The sequence below is a fragment of the Phascolarctos cinereus genome, unplaced genomic scaffold (genome assembly GCF_003287225.1).
Source record: "Phascolarctos cinereus isolate Bilbo 61053 unplaced genomic scaffold, phaCin_HiC Scaffold_4;HRSCAF=312, whole genome shotgun sequence".
NCBI classification, from domain to species: domain Eukaryota; kingdom Metazoa; phylum Chordata; class Mammalia; order Diprotodontia; family Phascolarctidae; genus Phascolarctos; species Phascolarctos cinereus.
Window position 1 is genome coordinate 577240627 of NW_027555847.1, and position 18480 is coordinate 577259106.

At 37.8% G+C, this 18480-nt stretch overlaps 1 protein-coding gene across 1 annotated transcript in view; it reads right to left on the reverse strand.

Moving 5' to 3' along the window:
- Window positions 1–18480, reverse strand: part of CNGB3 (cyclic nucleotide gated channel subunit beta 3) — a 189460-nt gene that overhangs the window by 84278 nt on the left and 86702 nt on the right. Inside the window, exons 4-8 of the mRNA XM_020970100.2 lie at window positions 12589–12743; window positions 11193–11348; window positions 9112–9320; window positions 4587–4637; window positions 763–849 (exon numbers count right to left, since the gene is read on the reverse strand). Of these exons, the coding sequence (XP_020825759.1) occupies window positions 763–849; window positions 4587–4637; window positions 9112–9320; window positions 11193–11348; window positions 12589–12743 (658 nt within the window). The remainder of the gene's footprint in view (window positions 1–762; window positions 850–4586; window positions 4638–9111; window positions 9321–11192; window positions 11349–12588; window positions 12744–18480) is intronic.

The window sequence follows — 18480 nt, forward strand, 5'->3', positions numbered from 1 at the left end:
CAGGAAGATCTGAATTACAATCTGGTGAGTCACTTAACTGCTGTCTGCCTCAGTTTCCTTAACTGTAAAATGATAATCATAACAGCATCTATCTTTCAGGGTTGTTGTGAGTGTCAAATGAGATAATATTTATAAAGCACTTAGCACAGTGCCTGGCACATAGTAGGTGCTTAATAAGTATTTCCTTCCTTCCTTCCTTCCTTCCTTCCTTCCTTCCTTCCTTCCTTCCTTCCTTCCTTCCTTCCTTCCTTCCTTCCTTCCTTCCTTCCTTCCTTCCTTTTTTCCTTGTTAAGTAACTTGCCCACCATCATAGCTAGTATGTGTCAGACTTTAACCCAGGTCTTTCTGGTTCCAAGTCCAGCACCCCTTCTGGGAGGTGTAGTGGATAGAACATGGAGTCAAGAAGACCTTCCAATCTAGTCTCAGACACCTACTACCTACATGACCCTGGGCAAGTCACTTAATCTCTGTTTGCCTCAGTTTCCTCATCTGTAAAATGAGGATAATTTTAGCACTTACCTCCCAGGGTTATTGTGAGGATCTAGTGAGATGATAATTGTAAAGCACTTAGCACAGTACCTGTCACATAGTAAGCACTATAGATAGAAATGTTAGCTATAATGATGATGATGTCATATAGACTCTATGGAAATTTAAAAACACTTAAATTGCAGCCAGTAAACATCTGTTGAATTGACTAACTTTAACCATGTCCCAAATTTTTGCCATTTCAGAAAGAAGAATGAATTATAGATAACTCACCTTCAGTGTCCTATTTGTTCTAAATACCGGATTAAACCCAAAAATGAAGTAAAGAACATCGAATGGTATTATTGACATGAGATCCAGCTGTTGAAAGAATACAGTTAACAATTATGATGCATTCACACCTTTTTATGAACATGGCTGGATTCAACATTCATTATGTAGAAAAAATGATATGTCACCAATAATTATCTGTAGGCCTCTATTCGAAGGAACTTTCCATGGTAATATTCAGAATCCTTGTAAAGCCACATAATCACCACAATAACAAGAACTCTGTTAGGTTGCATACATGCTGTCCACTATAAATTTATTGTGGATTAACAACTATGAACCTGATCCTTTCTTAGTTATTGAATCCTGTGGGAGATTCTTTCTTCCCTCACATTATACAGCATAGGCTTGAGTCATCACATACACTTAATTTATAGCATAGCTGCTGATGCTTGAGTACATTCTAATAGTATTTTAAAAATACTGCTGGGAAGCAGCCTTTTGGCCTGAAAATCAAACCTAGCCTTGGCATTATTTGAAACCACTGAACGTTCATTGCCTCCAATGTATTTTTACGTTGCTGCCAAATTTTTGAGTGTTCTGAGACTCACTATCTAGCTTGTGGATTATCCAGGCCCTTTGTTCCACTCTCCCATTATCTATCTTTGGACTGATTTACTGCATTGGGTAGCACGCTTAGCAGAGTCCATGTTAGGAAAGGAAGAAGAGATGAAACTCTAGTCAGTCTCCTTTGCAAGTCTTCAGCAGCTTTCATAGATGGTCTGAAGGGAGTAGCTGCTGAATAGCTAAGGGATCATTTTGGATTTTTATTTTGGCCACCATTTGTATGGTGCTTTATGGTTATTCAAAGCCTGTTTCATACATGATGTCACTTATTCATCGTGATAGCACTTTGGGATAGGTAATAAAACTATGACTATGCTCATTTTAAAGATGAGGAAACATAATCAGAGATATGAAGTCACTTGGGCAAAGTTCCATAGCTAGTATGTAGTAGAGCTAGGAGTCAAAGCTAGGTCTCAGGAATCCCAAATCATTGCTCTTTCCATTATGCCTCTCAGAGTGTCTGTCGGCTCTAATTATTCCTCTTCTTCATGGATAATTGTGAAGTGATCATACAACACTTATATACTATCTTGGTGGCAATGTACCTCAGACTTTTCACCCACCCCTTATTTATACTATTATCAGAGACACCTTCCCCACTTACCTTCCCTTTGTCCCCTCTTATGACTCTCTCACAGCCCAGAACCCATGGGGTAACCTGGCAGCAAGACCTGCCATTGGGCATAGTTTTCTCCCTTTTCTTTCATTTGCTCCCTTCCTTGACCCCAGGCTTTCCTCCCCACCCCTTGACTCTGTGGGGTAGCTGGGTAGACTACCACAGAGGTGCCTTCCTCCTTTCCTTTCCTTTACCCATCCACTGTCAAGGCAAACAGTGGGAAAATGCATGAATGTTCACAAGGTTTGGTTGAGATGAAATTGCCAACTGTAATCCCTCCAGTGAGATGGAGGACCTTGACTACAACTTTATCATCTATCTTGCCACTGCAACTTTAGGTGCTCTGGGTCTTACTATCTGGGCTGATTCTACCCCCTCCAGACTCCCAGCACCATCATCGGACTTATTACTAATGTATCCTAAGGCCCCCGCCTAGCCCTTGTACCTTGAACACTTCCAGGTTTTACCATCTGCCATACAGCTGACTTCTCTTACATGCATTGTCTACCCCAAACAGAGTGTAAGCTCCTCGAGAACAGGAGTATTTCTTTTTCTCTTTGTATCTGTGGCACTTAGCACAGTGCTAGCCACTTAGTAAGCACTTAATATTTTTTTTTCATTCATTTAAAGTGAGATCACTGCATGGTGTAATGAAAATAGCATTGGACTGGGGAGTCAGGAGACCTGAGTTCTAGTCCCATCTCTTACTAACTAGCTATGTGACTTTAGGCAAGTTATTTCATCTCATTGGCTCTCAATTTGATCTACTCTATGAAACAAGGGCGTTGAACTATAGGAGACCCCTACAGCCTTGTACAACTCTATCAATGAATAAATGAAAAAAGCATTCATTAAGTACTTACTGCGTGTCATTGCACTGTGCTAAGAACTATGAGTGCAAATAAAAAAGAAGACAGCTCTTCTAAAAGAGTTGGACAATACCTACAGGGGAGTGGTAGCCCAGGAAAGATGATTTGGACCAGGGATAACATGAGGACTAATCCTCATATAACTCTGAGTTATAGGATATGTGTAGATTTTTATAGATATCTTAGAAATAGTAAAACTAAGTTACAGAACAATTAAGGGTTTTGTTCAAGGTCACAGTTACGAAATAGGAGATTGACAATCATCTGGGGAACTGTAACTTTGGAATAAAAATTGAACTTTTGGTCTTAATTAACCAGACTATTTGTTATTTATTAACATGAGTTACTGACGTAGTAATTAAGTAATATAATCAGACTCCTTATTTTACCTCTTAATAGCATTTCCACAGATATCATCTGTTCCTATAATCATTTTGAGAAGGAGGTGGGACAGCCTCAGGTGCATTTTGAAAATGAGAGGACTGTGATCTGGAACTGTGAATTGACTTATTTGAGGTCACCCTATAGACCTACTGGAGGTATCCAGGATTCCTGACTGAGCCTAAAGTTCTTTCCATTGCTCTGCCAGACTCTGGTTCCCCATTTCACTTGACATGTGCACACTCAGCCATAAAACAGGATTAGTGTCTACACGTTGCCATAAATGTAAGTCGGCCACAGGTAGACTTGAACTTTTTGCTACTTATAAAATAGCCCATGTTACACACTAGATATGAATATGTTTTAGTAAGTAGAACAAATTAAGTGCTTTCATTCATATTTAGATTAAAAAATAATTGAGAAAGAGTCTGGAATGAACTTTGTGACATACATAGAGAATATTTATCTCTGATGGGAGGAAGGAAACAAGCATTTATTAGGTGCCTACTATGTGCCAGGCACTGTGCTAAGCACTTTAAAGATATGATCTCATTTGATCCTCACATTTGATCCCCTATGAGGCAGGTAGCAGATATGACAGGTTTCTACTAGGACGTAGAAACTAAATAAATTATAAAGGGATTTCAAGAAATGTCAGTTAACTAATAAGGATAATGAGGTTCTTAAATCCTGCTTTCAAAGGGTTGTAGACTTAGAGCTAGAAAGGACCACAGAGTTCATGTAGTCCAACTCCTTTATTTTATAGATATGGAAACTGAGGCTCAGGAAACTGAGAAATTAAGTTACTTGCCCAAGGTTATACAAGCAGTAAGTGAGCTCACTGTAATTTGAACCCAGGTCCTGAGAATCCAAATTTAACATTCTTTCCATTGAACTACATGCTTAAAAATTTTTTTTTTGAGGGATGGTGGGAAGAACAATGTTATCTCTTCTTTTTCATTCTATTTAGATAAATAAATCCCAAGAAGAAGCGGGGAGTAGAAAGTAAATTTATCTGACTTTTCTACCCACATGCTGCTATTAGTTAGACAAAGTACGCTGCATAGCAGACACTTAATAAATGCTTAAAACTTTCATTTTTGATTCTAGATTTAAATATAGGCATTGCATAATATACATTAACCCATGTAATAAAATATGGTGCAATTGGTAAGGAGCAAACATTTTATATCCACCTGTGGCCAGTCCATTTGCAGCTACATGACACATTTCATAAAAGGGTAGAATTAATTTTAAGAGAGAAGGTCTTTCATTTTAAGAAACTTAACATGAAAGGACTGCCTGGATTTTTAAAGGCTATGCAGGATACTAACCTTAAATTTTGCAGAAGTTCGGTAGTGCTCCTTCATCTCCCTTGGTTCTATCTAAAATATACATGTAAATGCAATATTAAGAGCATAGGAATTCATATTTCAAACTATATAGCCTCAAATGATTAATGTTAATACTGGACTCTGGTTCTCTGCTTTCTTGGCCTGCCCTTTTCCTGGTGGGAGCTGTTTCCTAGTTCCCATTTGTCCTAGTATGCTGAAACAGTCAATGCAACTTCAAGAGGAGAGTTAGAGCCCCTCCTTCCAATGATTTCCTGGACTCTCTAAGGTGCTTGGGCTTGTTTCTGCTGTGGTTCAATCAGCAGCCTTTCTCTGTGCTGGTTTTCAGCCTGTCTTCTGGATGCTGCAGGGAAGTCAAGAAGCATTAAGGCAAAGAGTTCTCTTCAGCTCTGCCCTCCTTTTTGCTGACTTTTGCATCTAGACACATTCCCAACCTGGTCCAGATCCCCAGAGTGGTTCCAATAATTTGAAGAATAACTTGCACTTATTTATGTAGCACACTGTAGGCTATAAAATCCTTCAAATACACACTGCCTTTGATCATCCCAGTGCAAAGTCATCCACTTCACAAATGAGGAAACTGAGGATGAGAGGTTAAGTGACTTGCCCAAAATCATAGCAGCTAATAGTTTCATAGCTAAGGTCTGAACCCAGGTCTACTGAATCCCTAGTCATCTAAAGGTGGACACAGGTCAGATTTGTAATTTGTTTTAGAAATCACAGATGCAGATCTGCTGGTGGTTCCCAGTGTCTTCCTTTAATTTTATTTAAATTTAATTTAAATTGATTTAATTTAAAATGATTGGGAAGAAGACTTGGTACACTTTTTATCTTTGTATCTACAGCTCCTAACACATCATGGTGTATATATAGATGCTTAATATTTGTTGAATTGAATTGAATGTTATTTAAAAAGGTAGACAGTCATCAGTGAATCTGGTAAACTGGATCATAAATGAGAAAATGAATTTATTGCTATTATTTCATAATACTATTATATGATCATACTGTACATCTAAACATATCTATATACGTTTATATAAATACAAACACAAACACATATATTTTAAAGTACTTTTGAAATAGACGGATTAATTTTACATCATACAAATGTTAGGAACATTACATTACATTCATTTTAAGGGAGCAGACTCCATAGCTTTTCCTTTAGGACATTTAGTTCCATAACCTTTATCCAATCTCCAAATTTCATTGAAATCTGTCAAAAAGTAATACCTTTGACTAAGCCACAAGTTAAACTTAAAGTGTATCTTTGTATCCTTCAGTAGTGTGCCAAATCTGAACAAAATCAGTTATCCCCATGGAAAGCAGACATATGGGAAGTGCTGAGCGGAGAAGAAGTTAAAACAAAGAGCTCACTTTCTGGGTCAATAACAGCATATTCAGCAAATTGTTTCCTTGACTTTGATTCACAGTGTTGTCTATGGCCATAAGACTGGATATATGGGTTAAATACAGTTGAAAATATCTTTTATGAAACTTTGTGTTATACTTTTTGAGACCAAAATTCAGTTATCATTATGAATGACACATGAACTGGCAAAAATAGGTACTTTTAAATTTTAGGACATTTTTTGTGCCACCATTTACTAGCAATGTGAACCTATCCAAATCACTTAACATTTCTGAGCCTTAGTTGTTTTTTTTTTCCAATCTGTAAAATGGAGGCACCATCTACCTCAGGAGAAGATTGTGAGGAAAGCCCTTGTAAATCATTAAGAACAATAGAAATTGCAATTATTGGCTGCACACCTCCTGGCAAGCCATTGAAACTTTCAATGCCATAGCTCTCTAAGTCTATGAATTGTAGAGCAGTTTCCAGTCTGCATTAAGCAGAGGGTGTTTTCTTACTGCAAAGCCAATGAAATCGTAGATCCTGCCCAATTCCCTCCCTTTCCTTCAAATAAATAGACAATATGTTAATAACTACAAATATAATAATAGATCAAGTTTAGTACTTGTGTAGCAATCTAAATAAAATGGATCTAACAATAGTAACTCACATTTATATATAACCCATATTTGTATAGTATTTTATATTTCCAAAGCACTTGTATTACCTCATTTAATCTTCTTATTAATCCATAATGTAGGTAATGCAAATATTATCATCTCCATTTTCCAGCTTAGGAAAGTGGAAGGAACTGAAAGGAAAACTCTTTTGTACTACTCTCCTCACTGTCAAGGTATTAGGAAATTAAGGTTTCTTAGGAAGCACTCATTTTGATAGGAACATTTTATGTCTTTCCCAAAGAATAATCTAGTTCAATATCTACATCCTGATTTATTACAACACTGCTTCTGTTGTCTTGAAAGTAGATCATTACTAAGACTCTTCCACAGTGATGCCCTGGACCAGGGGTGGGGAACCTGTGGCCTCAGGGTCACATGTGACCTTCTAGGTCCTTGGGTGTGGTGGCCTTTTGACTGAGTCCAAGTTTTACAGAACAAATCCTTTTATTAAGGGGATTTGTTCTGTGAAGTTTGGATTTGGTCAAGGGGCTGCATTTGAGGACCTAAAGGTCCACATGTGGCTGCAGGCTCCCCACTCCTTTCTTAGACTAAGTCACTTTGATTTCTGTTTGCCTCAATTTCTTCATCTGTTAAAATGGAGATAATAATAGTACCTACATCCCAGGATTATTGTGAGGATTAAATGAGATAACTGTAAAGGGCTTAGCACAATGCCTGGCATATAATAAGCTGTATGGAACTGTTAGCTCTTATTACTTTATATTTAGTAATTTTCTCGGACTTTAAGAAGGAAAAAGCTCTTCTGATAAATGTTTGGAAAATCTTACACCTTCTACATCTGGCCAGTTTGGTGGCATGTAACTCTGAACCCAAGGACTACCTGGGTCTCTAAATGTAAATAGAAGTTCAGGTTGTACCCTAGCCTTAAATGGTCTTCTTACCATAATACTGGCAATATTCCTAGCAGTCAAGGGCAGAACCCAAGCTTTGCAACTTACTGCTTGTGTGATCTTGGGCAAGTTATTTAATCATTTATGGTAGGCATTGCTAACCCTTTTTGTGTTGTGCACTCCTTTGATCCACATACAGCCTGGTGAAGCCTAGGAACCCCTTCTCAGATGTTTTTAAATGCATAAAATAAAACACATAGGATTACAAAGGAAATCAATGATACTGAAATATGGTTATAATTTTTTAAAAAAAGTTCACAGACTTCAGGTTAAGAACCCCTATTTTAGGGTTTCAATTTCTTCCTCTGTAACAGGAGCGAATTGAAATACATGACTTATGAAATTCAGTCCATCTCTAACCCCTATGATCTTGTTTGCCTTTGAACTATTTTAAATGAAACAAAGCATTATGCTTATTGTGACACAAAGCAAGTAGTTTCTACCATGTATTAGTAACCCATGATAATGCATTTTAAATAGATCCTGCAGAGTGTGTTTTTGTAGGTTATTTTTCTTGGCTCTAACTCTCCATTGTGTGTAAAGACCTCTTAGAAAATTGAAAATAAAAGCCTTTCCTTACTGATTTTGTCATTTTCCATTTGTCAAGCATTGATTTCCCCCCCTTGTGTATCTAATGGAGGTTGAAATTAGCATTCTTTTTTGTTTGTTTTTGTTTATTTCTTATTTGTACACTCTCATCATCATTCTTCAAGCTGTCAGTGAACTCTGGGGATATCTTTGGTGAGTGAACTAAAGCTCTGGAGCCAGCAGAAGGAACACATTGGTTAGATTCTACCTCAGTGTTGACTTGTTATGCCACATTGCCTGTTGTTGAATAAATATGGCCCTAAAATTATAAGATTTCAAAGTCTTGCCCCCTCCTGACTTCATAATTCTCTCACATGGTATTGGGTTCAGAGAGACTAGAATGCCATTAACAGGTGCTCTTTACCTTTTGGCAAATGCTTCACATAAGAATAGAATGCTTACATACCCAAATAAGATTATTTGAATAATAAAATAAAATAAAAACAATAATAACAATAGATTACTCCATGTTCCAGAGCAGGGATGGCAAACTATAGCCAGGTGGCCAAATTCTGCCCACGGGCCAAATCCTTACTGCAGTCTGTTTTTGTATAGTGAGCTAAGAAAATAGAGTTAGGCCTGGTAACCCCTTGATCAGGAAAATGCCCTTAGAATTTTTTGTCCTTCCCTTCATACGAGAGAATTTTTCTCTTTTTCTTTTATGGGGTGTTTACAGTACCCTAATGTAAAAATTGGGTTAAGTATTTGGTCATAGGTTCTGTGTCATCTGTAGGTCTTCATGTATTGTCTGCAACTTCCATAAAACTACCCCCAAATTCCCATTTCATTTCTTATGCTGACCTGTGATAGATTGAAGTCACGATGTGAAAGAAGATAACTGTAGTTTTTCCATTTTAAATAAAATTTTAGTGTACAGGCATACAAAAGTAGGCAGGGCCAGATTTGAACCTCAGCTATAGCTTGTCAACCCATTGGTCCAATGTGTGGGAATTTTCCTACCATTTTCCACTTACTATTTTGTCTCCTCCTTTTAAAAATTCCACTCTAGGCTGGATTATCATCATGTCACTCAGGTATATGATATCACAGATGATGTCAATTACTAGCCAGTATCTCATGTTGTTTGGTGTTTGATAGGGAAAAGCTAGGCGTATTGGAATAAACCAGCAGTTCCAGTTATAAGCAATAGTGACTAATAAAAGCCATAAGATATATGAGACATCTAGGAAAAAAAAACACAAACCAAAATGAATAACACAATTGGCATAAAATAAACATTCTTATGGTAGGCATTGCTAACCCTTTTTGTGTTGTGCACTCCTTTGATCCACATACAGCCTGGTGAAGCCTAGGAACCCCTTCTCAGATGTTTTTAAATGCATAAAATAAAACACATAGGATTACAAAGGAAATCAATGATACTGAAATATGGTTATGATTTTTTTAAAAAAAGTTCTCTCTCTTTTCCTTTTTTGATTGAACTTGAATCTAGATCCTTTTGACTTCAAGGCTGACCCTCTATCCATTATACCATGCTGCTCCTATAATGAGATCACAGGATCAGGAATTTAAAGTCAATAGATTGCTTATCAGTGAGTTAGTCTGATCTCTTCATTTGACAGATGAGGAAATTGGGTGACTTTCCTATTTGAAGCAATTAAGATGACTGTAATCTAGATTACCTCTTGCAAGCCATTATGAGTACAACACATGTTCTCTCATGAGTCCATGAATAGGATGAACAAATCTTTACCCTATATAGAGTTTAAATGTTGTTATTGTTTGTCCTTCATTCTGGAAGAGGACCAATGACATCAGAAAGGAAGGAAGAAAGGAGCAGCATTGCCCAACTTGAACTGGCCAGTTGGTTCCCCAGTGGGGCAGCTACTACCACTCACAGATTGTTGCTCGTCCTTTATGGTCAAAGAGAGTCAATGACATTAGAGAAGTGATGTCTGGACTTGCAAGTGAAATAAGTGAAGCAGGGCTGTGCAAAGCCACCAGCCTCTGTCCTCCACAGACATCTGGATCCAGTGAGAGAAGACATGGATTAGGACCTCTGGAGATGGCTGTGGATGCAGTGGGAGATCTTGGCCTTTTTAAGCTAAGGTCTATCCCAGGTCTCAGTTTGTCTCAGGCAACACACATTCTGTGATTAAGGCTAGGCAAAAAATGAGGCAAAAAATGGCCTCTTTTACCTACTCAAATAAAAAAAATCAACCTGGGAGGGGAAGACCCTCAGGGTTTCTGGCCAGAACAGAAACAATTGCTATTTACATTCACTCTGAGCCATCAAAACCTAAACAATGGCTAACAAAGGTTTGGGCTGGGACTTACTGTTGGCCAATCAGTGAAAGCCTTAGTGATTTGGGTTTTAGGCATAGTCAAGTAGCTGTATTTGAATCCAAACAGGCTTTATCAAAGCCTGGTTTAACAGAATTCTATTTCAGGAAATTTATATTCCTTTGGGCAGAGCACCCACATGTAAGTGTATGATTCCTCTTGTTGAAGGAGAAAGGGTGGAAGGGAAAAAAGGAGGGAAGGAGAGAGGGAGGGAGGGAAGGAAAGAAAGAAGGAAGAAGGGAAGGAAGGAGAGAAGGAAGGAAAAAAGGGAGGAAGAAAGGAAGTTTAAATGTTGCTTCCTAGAGAAAGGTAAGCTCTTGGGTCAGGATAGGTCAAAAACAAGAAGTCCTGAGTGGATCAGGCTGTGTCTTGGCCTCTTAATGAGGAATTTCCTGATTCCCTCCCAACCCACAGCTGCTATTACCTCCTCCCAAAATTACATTATATATCCTTTGTATCAATTTCAAATATATTTATATGCTCACAGATTGTTTCCTTTGATAGTCCATACACATTTATTAAGTTCTTACTATGTGCTGAGACTAGAGGTACAAAGAAAGGCAAAAAACAGCTCTTGTACTTGGGGAGCTCATATGATTGCATGTAAGCTCTGTGAAGGCAAAGACTGTTTCATTTTTGTCTTTGCAACCTCAGTGCCTAATGCCTAATATAGTACCTGGCACTATATTATAGCATTGCTTGCTAAGTGATTAATTACTGATAGCCTTCAATGCAGACACCACCTGTTTACCTGTTTGTGAATCTATGCTGGTTGGCAATTTCATCTCCTTCAGATATTCTTTCAATGGGAACTTCCTGAATTTGCAACACAGCATGTCACAGTAGTGCTCCTCTTCTCCCTGAGCCTTGTCTTCTTTTGGGGGGGGAGGAGGAACTGCAGGGGCGGCTTAATGGGCCATGAAAGAAGAAAAACCTCTCTTAAGGGTTAGATGTGATTAATCTCTCCCCTCTCTAATCCTTCCCATAGCTGCAAAATTAATATTCCTAAAGCACAGATCTAGCTGTGACACCCCTTACCCTCTATCACCAATCACCAAAGGCTCCCTGTTGTCTCTAGGGTAAAATACAAATCTCTCAGTAGGGTATTCAAAGTCTTTCACTATCTGCCTTCCACCTACCTTCCTAGCATTCTTTTTTAAAAAAAGTTATTTATTTAATATTTAATTTATGGAATCAAACAAGCATTTCTGTAACATAGTATAATAAAAAAAGATGATTGCATTTGCAACTGCAAATTTATTATATACAACTTGCTATTTCTTTTAAATATACAATAGAAATCATGCAAATTTTCTTCTTTCTTTTTTCTTTCCTCCCTGTTCCATAGCCCTAGTGATGGTTTCCATTAGACAAAATATGTATCTGTATGTAAAATCATTCAATACATACTTCTATTTATCAGTTCTTTCTGGATGCATGTAGCGTCTTCCTTCATATATATGTGCCTTGTAGTTAATTTGAGTATTTATAATAGTCAAAATGACTTAGTTGCTCAAAGTTGTTCACACCTCTTCACACACACTCTGTTCCAGTTAAACTGTTTTGTTAACTGTTTTCTGTATATGACATTCCAGCTTCTGCCTCTTTACCTTTGAAATTAAGTATTCACTCTTCCTGGGAATGTGCTTCCTCCTTACTGACAATATAGACTCTTCAGATTCCTTCAGAGAAGGGCTGCCCCCTACACAAGGCATTTCCTGATCTAGTGATTGGCATTATCTCTATTTTGAATTAATTTATGCTACTTTGCATTATCTTTGTATTTGCTTGTATTCCTGTTCCCTCCCACCATCCCCAGTGGAATATAATTTCTTGAGGAAAGGAGCCTTTATTTTCGCCTTTGTTTAATCAATATTTGTTGAATAGAATTGAATTAAGCATGTATTGTTTGTGATTATAATAATTCAACTCTACAAATATTTGTTGAGGACATACTACCTGCCTAGCACTATGCCAACAGCTGAGGGTGAAGGTAGGTGGAAAGGGTGGAGAATACTTAGAAATAAAATGATTTCTACTCTTAGGGATCACAGATTCTAATTACATTTCTTAAATCTAATGCATTTCTTAAAGTACATTTGGCCTAAATTTTCCTTTGTCATTCTACTTTGATGAAATATACTTACCAGCTTTGGGACTGGCTTCAGGGGAAGACAAATCACCCTCTTCCAACTTTTTCTTATAGTGGGCTGTCCTTTGTTGCATCCTCTTAGCAAAGTCCTGGAGCTGAGTTTCAACATACTTACTTACAATGGGGTTCTGATGTGGCTTTTTTTCTGGGCTAATTAAGTAAAAGAGAAAAGGCATTTTAGAGATGGACCAGCGAAGGGACACACCAAGAGAAAAACAGCCAGTAGGCTGTATTTTCTTTAAATATTCCGAGTTCTTCTTAATTTACCCTCACCGTTATTGAAAAGACCTGTTCTAATGATAAATTTGCCTGAAACACTGCTGGGCTAGTATACATTTGCCATTGAAAAACTGACATCTTGAAGTGAATGACAATTAGGTTAAAACTACAGAATTTTAGAACTGACAGGAATCTTCAATTTCACTGTATCCAGACTCCTTTTGCAGGCAAGGAAATTGAAACCTAGAGAAGTTAAGTGACCTGTTACATGGTATACAGGTCACATGGCTAGTTGCTGTGTGACAGCTGGGACTAGAACCCAGGTCTTCTAACTGCCATCCAGTGTTCTTTTCCCTGCAGTGCCGTGTATCCCTTGTGGTCCTGGGGTGGCAATGCCCCTGTGCAAATTGCTATCTAATTGTGTTACAGTATAAGTGAAAATAATGAATCCTATAAATTATAGCCAGTGTTTTTTCTTAGACTTTCCTTTGGAAAGAGGGAAACATTAAGAATGGACTAATTAGTACAGGGTTTCTTCAAAAAGCATAATTTTGTAAAGATTATAAACTTCATGATTAATTATCTGTGTGTCTCCCTCAGCATCTAGCATAGTGCTTTGCACATAGCAGATGCTTAATAAGAGATGAATGAGTGAACAAAAGATCTTCCTTCCTTGCTTCTTTCCTTCCTTCCTTCCTTCCTTCCTTCCTTCCTTCCTTCCTTCCTTCCTTCCTTCCTTCCTTCCTTCCTTCCTTCCTTCCTTTCTTCCTTCCTTCCTTCCTTCCTTCCTTCCTTCCATGATTCTTATTGTTGCTTTACTTTTACCTTGGGTCAATGTTAATTGCCATTGTTTCTAAGTGTTTTAATGAAAGTGGTTGACTATAAACAAAATTCCAATTAGCTTTGGAGAAGACTTTTGTCTATGACATGCAAATGTGTGTGTGTGTGTGTGTGTGTGAGAGAGAGAGAGAGAGAGAGAGAGAGAGAGAGAGAGAGAGAGAGAGAGAGAGAGAAAGAGTCTCTCCTTTTACCCTGGAAGAGTCTCTTTTATTTTCTTATACTTTCAGTATATAGTAGTCCAAAAAGCAAAAACCATTTTAAAAGAGACATAATCTTATTGTTAAAGTTTTGCCTTAAAATCCAATCTTTGGAATGAAAAGAGGTCTTTAGTGGAATGTCCCATGGATCTATGTTTGGCCTTATTCAGCAACTTGGCAAAAGTCAAGGATAGTATATTTAACAAATCTGCAGGAGTCAAGATGGCATATTAGGGGTAGCCACCCATCTGATGGAGTCACACATAGGATCACACAAGATTCAGTGGCCTCTCCATTAAAGGAGTGAAGAACTTGGAATGTGACATTCCAGAAGGCAAAGGAGCTAGGATTATAACCAAGAATAACCTACCCAACAAAACTGAGTATAATATTGTAGGGGGAAAAGTGGAAATTTCATGAAATAGAGGACTTTAAAGCATCCCTGATGAAAAGACCAGAGCTGAATAGAAAATTTGACATTCAAATACAAGACTCAAAAGAAGCATAAAGAAGTAAACACAAAAGAGTAATCATAAGGGACTCAATAAAGTTAAACGGTTTACATTTCTATACAGAAAGATTATATATGTAACTCCTAAGAACTTTATCATTATTAGGACAGCTAAAAGGAGTTTACATAGACAGATGGCATGTGTGTGAGTTGATCATGTTGGAATGATCTCCAAGAAAAAATGAAGAAATGAGAAAGCAGAATGCACTGGGAGAAGAGAGAAGGAAGAGGTAGAATGGGGGAATTTTTCTCACATAAAAGAAGTACAGAAGAAAGAGCTTTTATAATGGAGGGGAAAATGTCAAGGGCAATGCCTGAACCTCATTCTTATTGCCTTGGTTAAAAGAGAGAAGAGTATATATACACAGACAGCTGTGTATAGAAATGTAACTTATACAATAGGGAAATAGGAAGGAAAGGGGATTTAAAAAAAAGGAGATGATAAAAAGGAGGGCAGATTAATAGAGGCAGTAGTTAGAGGTAAAATAGACTTTTAAGGAGAGACAGGATTAAAAGATAAAGGAAGAAAGAGAAAACAGTGGGATGAAGGGAAATAGAAAGGAATCATAACTGTGTATGTGAATGGAATGAGTTTACCCATAAAATAGAAGCATATCACAGAATGAATTAGAAACTGGAATCCAACAATATGTTGTGTACAAGAGACACACTTGAAACAGAAAGACAGATGAGTTAAAATAAAGGGCTGGAGCAGAATCTGATGTACTTCAACTAAAATTAAAAAAAAGGCAGGCATCACAATGATGATCTCAGACAAAGCAAAAATAGACCTAATTAAAAGAGATAATTAAGGAAACTACATTGTGCTAAAAACCATGAACAATGAGGTGTTATCAGACATTTTTACAGCAAATTTATCTGACAAAAACCTCATTCCTCAAATTTATACTGAGTAAAGAACTGAGTCAAATTTACAAAAATAAGAGCCATTCCTCATTTGATAAATGGTCAAAGGGTATGAACAAGCAGTTTTCAGAAGAAGAAATCAATGCTATCTATAGTCATATGAAAAAGTGCCCTAAATAACTATTGATTAGAGGAATGTAGATTAAAACAAGCCTGAGGTACCATGTCATACCTATCTGAAATGACAAAAGCTGGAGAGGCTGAAGGGAGAACAGGTACACTAATGAACTGCTCAGGAAATAGTGAACTGTTCCAACCAACTATGCCAACAGGGCAATGCCACTAGTAGGTCTGTATCCCAAAGAGATCAAAGAAAAAGGAAAAGGACCTATATGCATAAAAATATTTATAGCAGCTTTTTCTATGGTGGCCAAGAATTGGAAATTGAGGGGATGCTCATCAGTTGGGGAATGACTGAGTAAGCTATGACATATGATTGCGATGGGATACTATTGTATGATAAGAAATGAAAAGTAGGGGGGTGGTTTCAAAAAACATGGCAAGCACCATGTAATCTGATGCGAAATGACGTGAGCAGAACCAGGAAATCATTGTGTGCAGTAACAGCAATGTTGTCATAATGATCAACTATGAAAGACTTAGCTACTCTGATCAATGCAATGATCCAAGATAATTCCAAATGGAATCATGATGAAAAAATGCTATCTATCTCCAGAGAGAGAACTGATGAGCTCTGAGTGCAAATTGAAGTAAAATTTTCTTACTTTATTTTTCTTGCTTTTTTTTTTTAAAGGAAATATGGTTAATATGGAAATATGTTTTGCATGATTTCAGATGTATAATTGATATCACATTGCTTGCCTTCTTAGTGAGTGTGGGAGGGGGTGAAAAGGAAGGAGAGAACTTGGAACTCAAAACTTAAAAAGAAAAGAATATTTAAAATAAATAGTAAATTAAAATGTTTTAAAAAAATCTGCAGATTAAAAAAAGTGGGAGGAAAAATCTAACATTACTATGACAAGATACGAAGACTGTCAAAGTTAGAATGATGGTCCAAATCTAATAAGATGAACTTGAATAAGGTTAAATGTAAAGTCTTTCATTTGTGTTGCAAAATTAACTTCATGAGTACAGAATGAGGGAAACATGGCTAGACATTAGTCCATGTAAGAAAGAGTCTGAAGGTCTTTGTTAGGGGACTACAAACTCCATATGAGTCAGTATTGTAGCCAAAAAGTTAATGAAATTGTCAGCTGTGTTAAGAGAAGCATAGTGTCCAAAATTAGAGAGGTAATAATCTGGATTTTGTATGCTGTTCTAGTCAGGCCACAAATAGTAGTATGATTAATTTTGGATGCATGCAGGAAGAGCATTTGGAGTGTATCCAAAGAAAGGTGACTGGATACTTAAGTAGGAGCAAGTAGCTCTAGTAGCCTGACAAACAGGGAAAGAACAGATTAAAGGCTTGATAAAAAAGGAAATTTGAGCCCCTGCCCTAACTCTCTCTAGGCTTTCTCTCTGCCTGGCCTAGGACTAGCTCGCTCGCACCTTCTGCAGATTGAAATGGTTTCTCAGAGAAGATGACAGCTACATGCTGTTTCAACACAGCCTCAGGGTCCTAGGTGTAATCTTATTGTCTTTAGGGGCAGCTAAGTGGTGCAGTGGACAGAGCTCTGGCCCTATCCTGTGCTTTGACCTGAGTTCAAATCCATCCTCAGACACATGAGGCTCACTAGCTGTGTGACTCTGGGCAAGTCACTTACCCCCAATTGCCTCATCAAAGGAAAAAAAAAGAGGGCAGCTAGGTGGCCCAGTGGATGGAGCTCTGGCCTTGGAGTCAGGAGGACCTGAGTTCAAATCTGGCCTTAGACACTTGACACTTACTAGCTGCATGACACTGGGCAAGTCACTTAACCCCGATTGCCTCACTAAAAAGAGAAAAAAAAATACGTATCTCATAATAGCTAACATTTATATAGCATCTACTTATGTGGCAGGCACTATGCTAAGTGCTTTACAAATATGATTGCATTTGATCTTCAGAATAATCCTGGAAGGTAGATACTATTATTATCTCCATTTTACAGTTGAGGAAACCGAGGCAGCAGTTAAGTGACTCATCGAAGATCACACACAGTTAGTATCGGCATTTGAACTCAGGTTTTCCTGACTGCATGCTCATTTCTCTATCTGCTGTACCATTTAGCTGCCTGTCTACATTCATGAGTCTCTGCTCCTAGCATTAAGGGTTTCCTGAAATCAGATTAGTTTCCCATATCAATTGCAGACTCTGGTTGCTTTTCAGCTTCTGTGCTTTGTCTTCAGTAAGCAGCTTCTTTTACTTGCTTGTCTGAGTCTTTTCAGTTGGCCTGCCTGCCCTGTGATTTACAACTCCTTCACCATTCAGTTCTCTTCCAGGCTATTATTCTAGCATTATCCACTTTCTCTTCTTCCCCTTCTCAACTTCTTGGTGAAATAGTTCAACTCTCCCTTGTCCTCCTTTCTTCAGTTCTTTGCCCCTTTATCATAGGGTTGATTGTGCCCTGTCAAGCCTCAGCCTCCCATTCCTTCTACCATTTGCTCCTATGAATCTGCTGCTGAATGAAGATGGAGGAAATCATGCAACTATTTTGACTGGTCCCACTACAAATTAAAGTCATGAAACCTCAACTGGACCCTCACTTCTGCTAGCAATCTTATTATACCTCCCTCATCGATTCACTGTGCTACTTTCCATGAGGACTCTTCTAATTCTTTCATTTTACTTGTTCCAATCTTTCCACTGACCTCCAATTTTGCATCTCCAACTGCCTTTCAAATATCTCAAAATGGATGTCTAGTAGACATCTTAAAGTTAACATGTGCAAAACAGAATTCAATATCTTTCTCTTTCAACCCTCTCCCCACTCCATATTTCCCTGTTACTCATAAGGGTACTACCATCCTCCCAGACTCACAACTGTAGAAGGCAATGCCATCTTTCCAGACCCTAAGGTTCAAAACCTAGAAGTCATCTTTAACTCTTTCCTTTCTCTCACCTCCCATATCCAATCTTGAAAACACCCCCTTTTCTTGTCTGATACTACCACTACCCTGGTATAGGTCCTTATCACCTTATGCTTGGTCTATTCTAATAGCCTGCTGGTTTGTCTGTCTGCCTCTAGTCTCTCCTCACTCCAATGCATCCTCTATTTACCTATCAAAGTGATTTTCCTAAAGCACAAGTCTATGT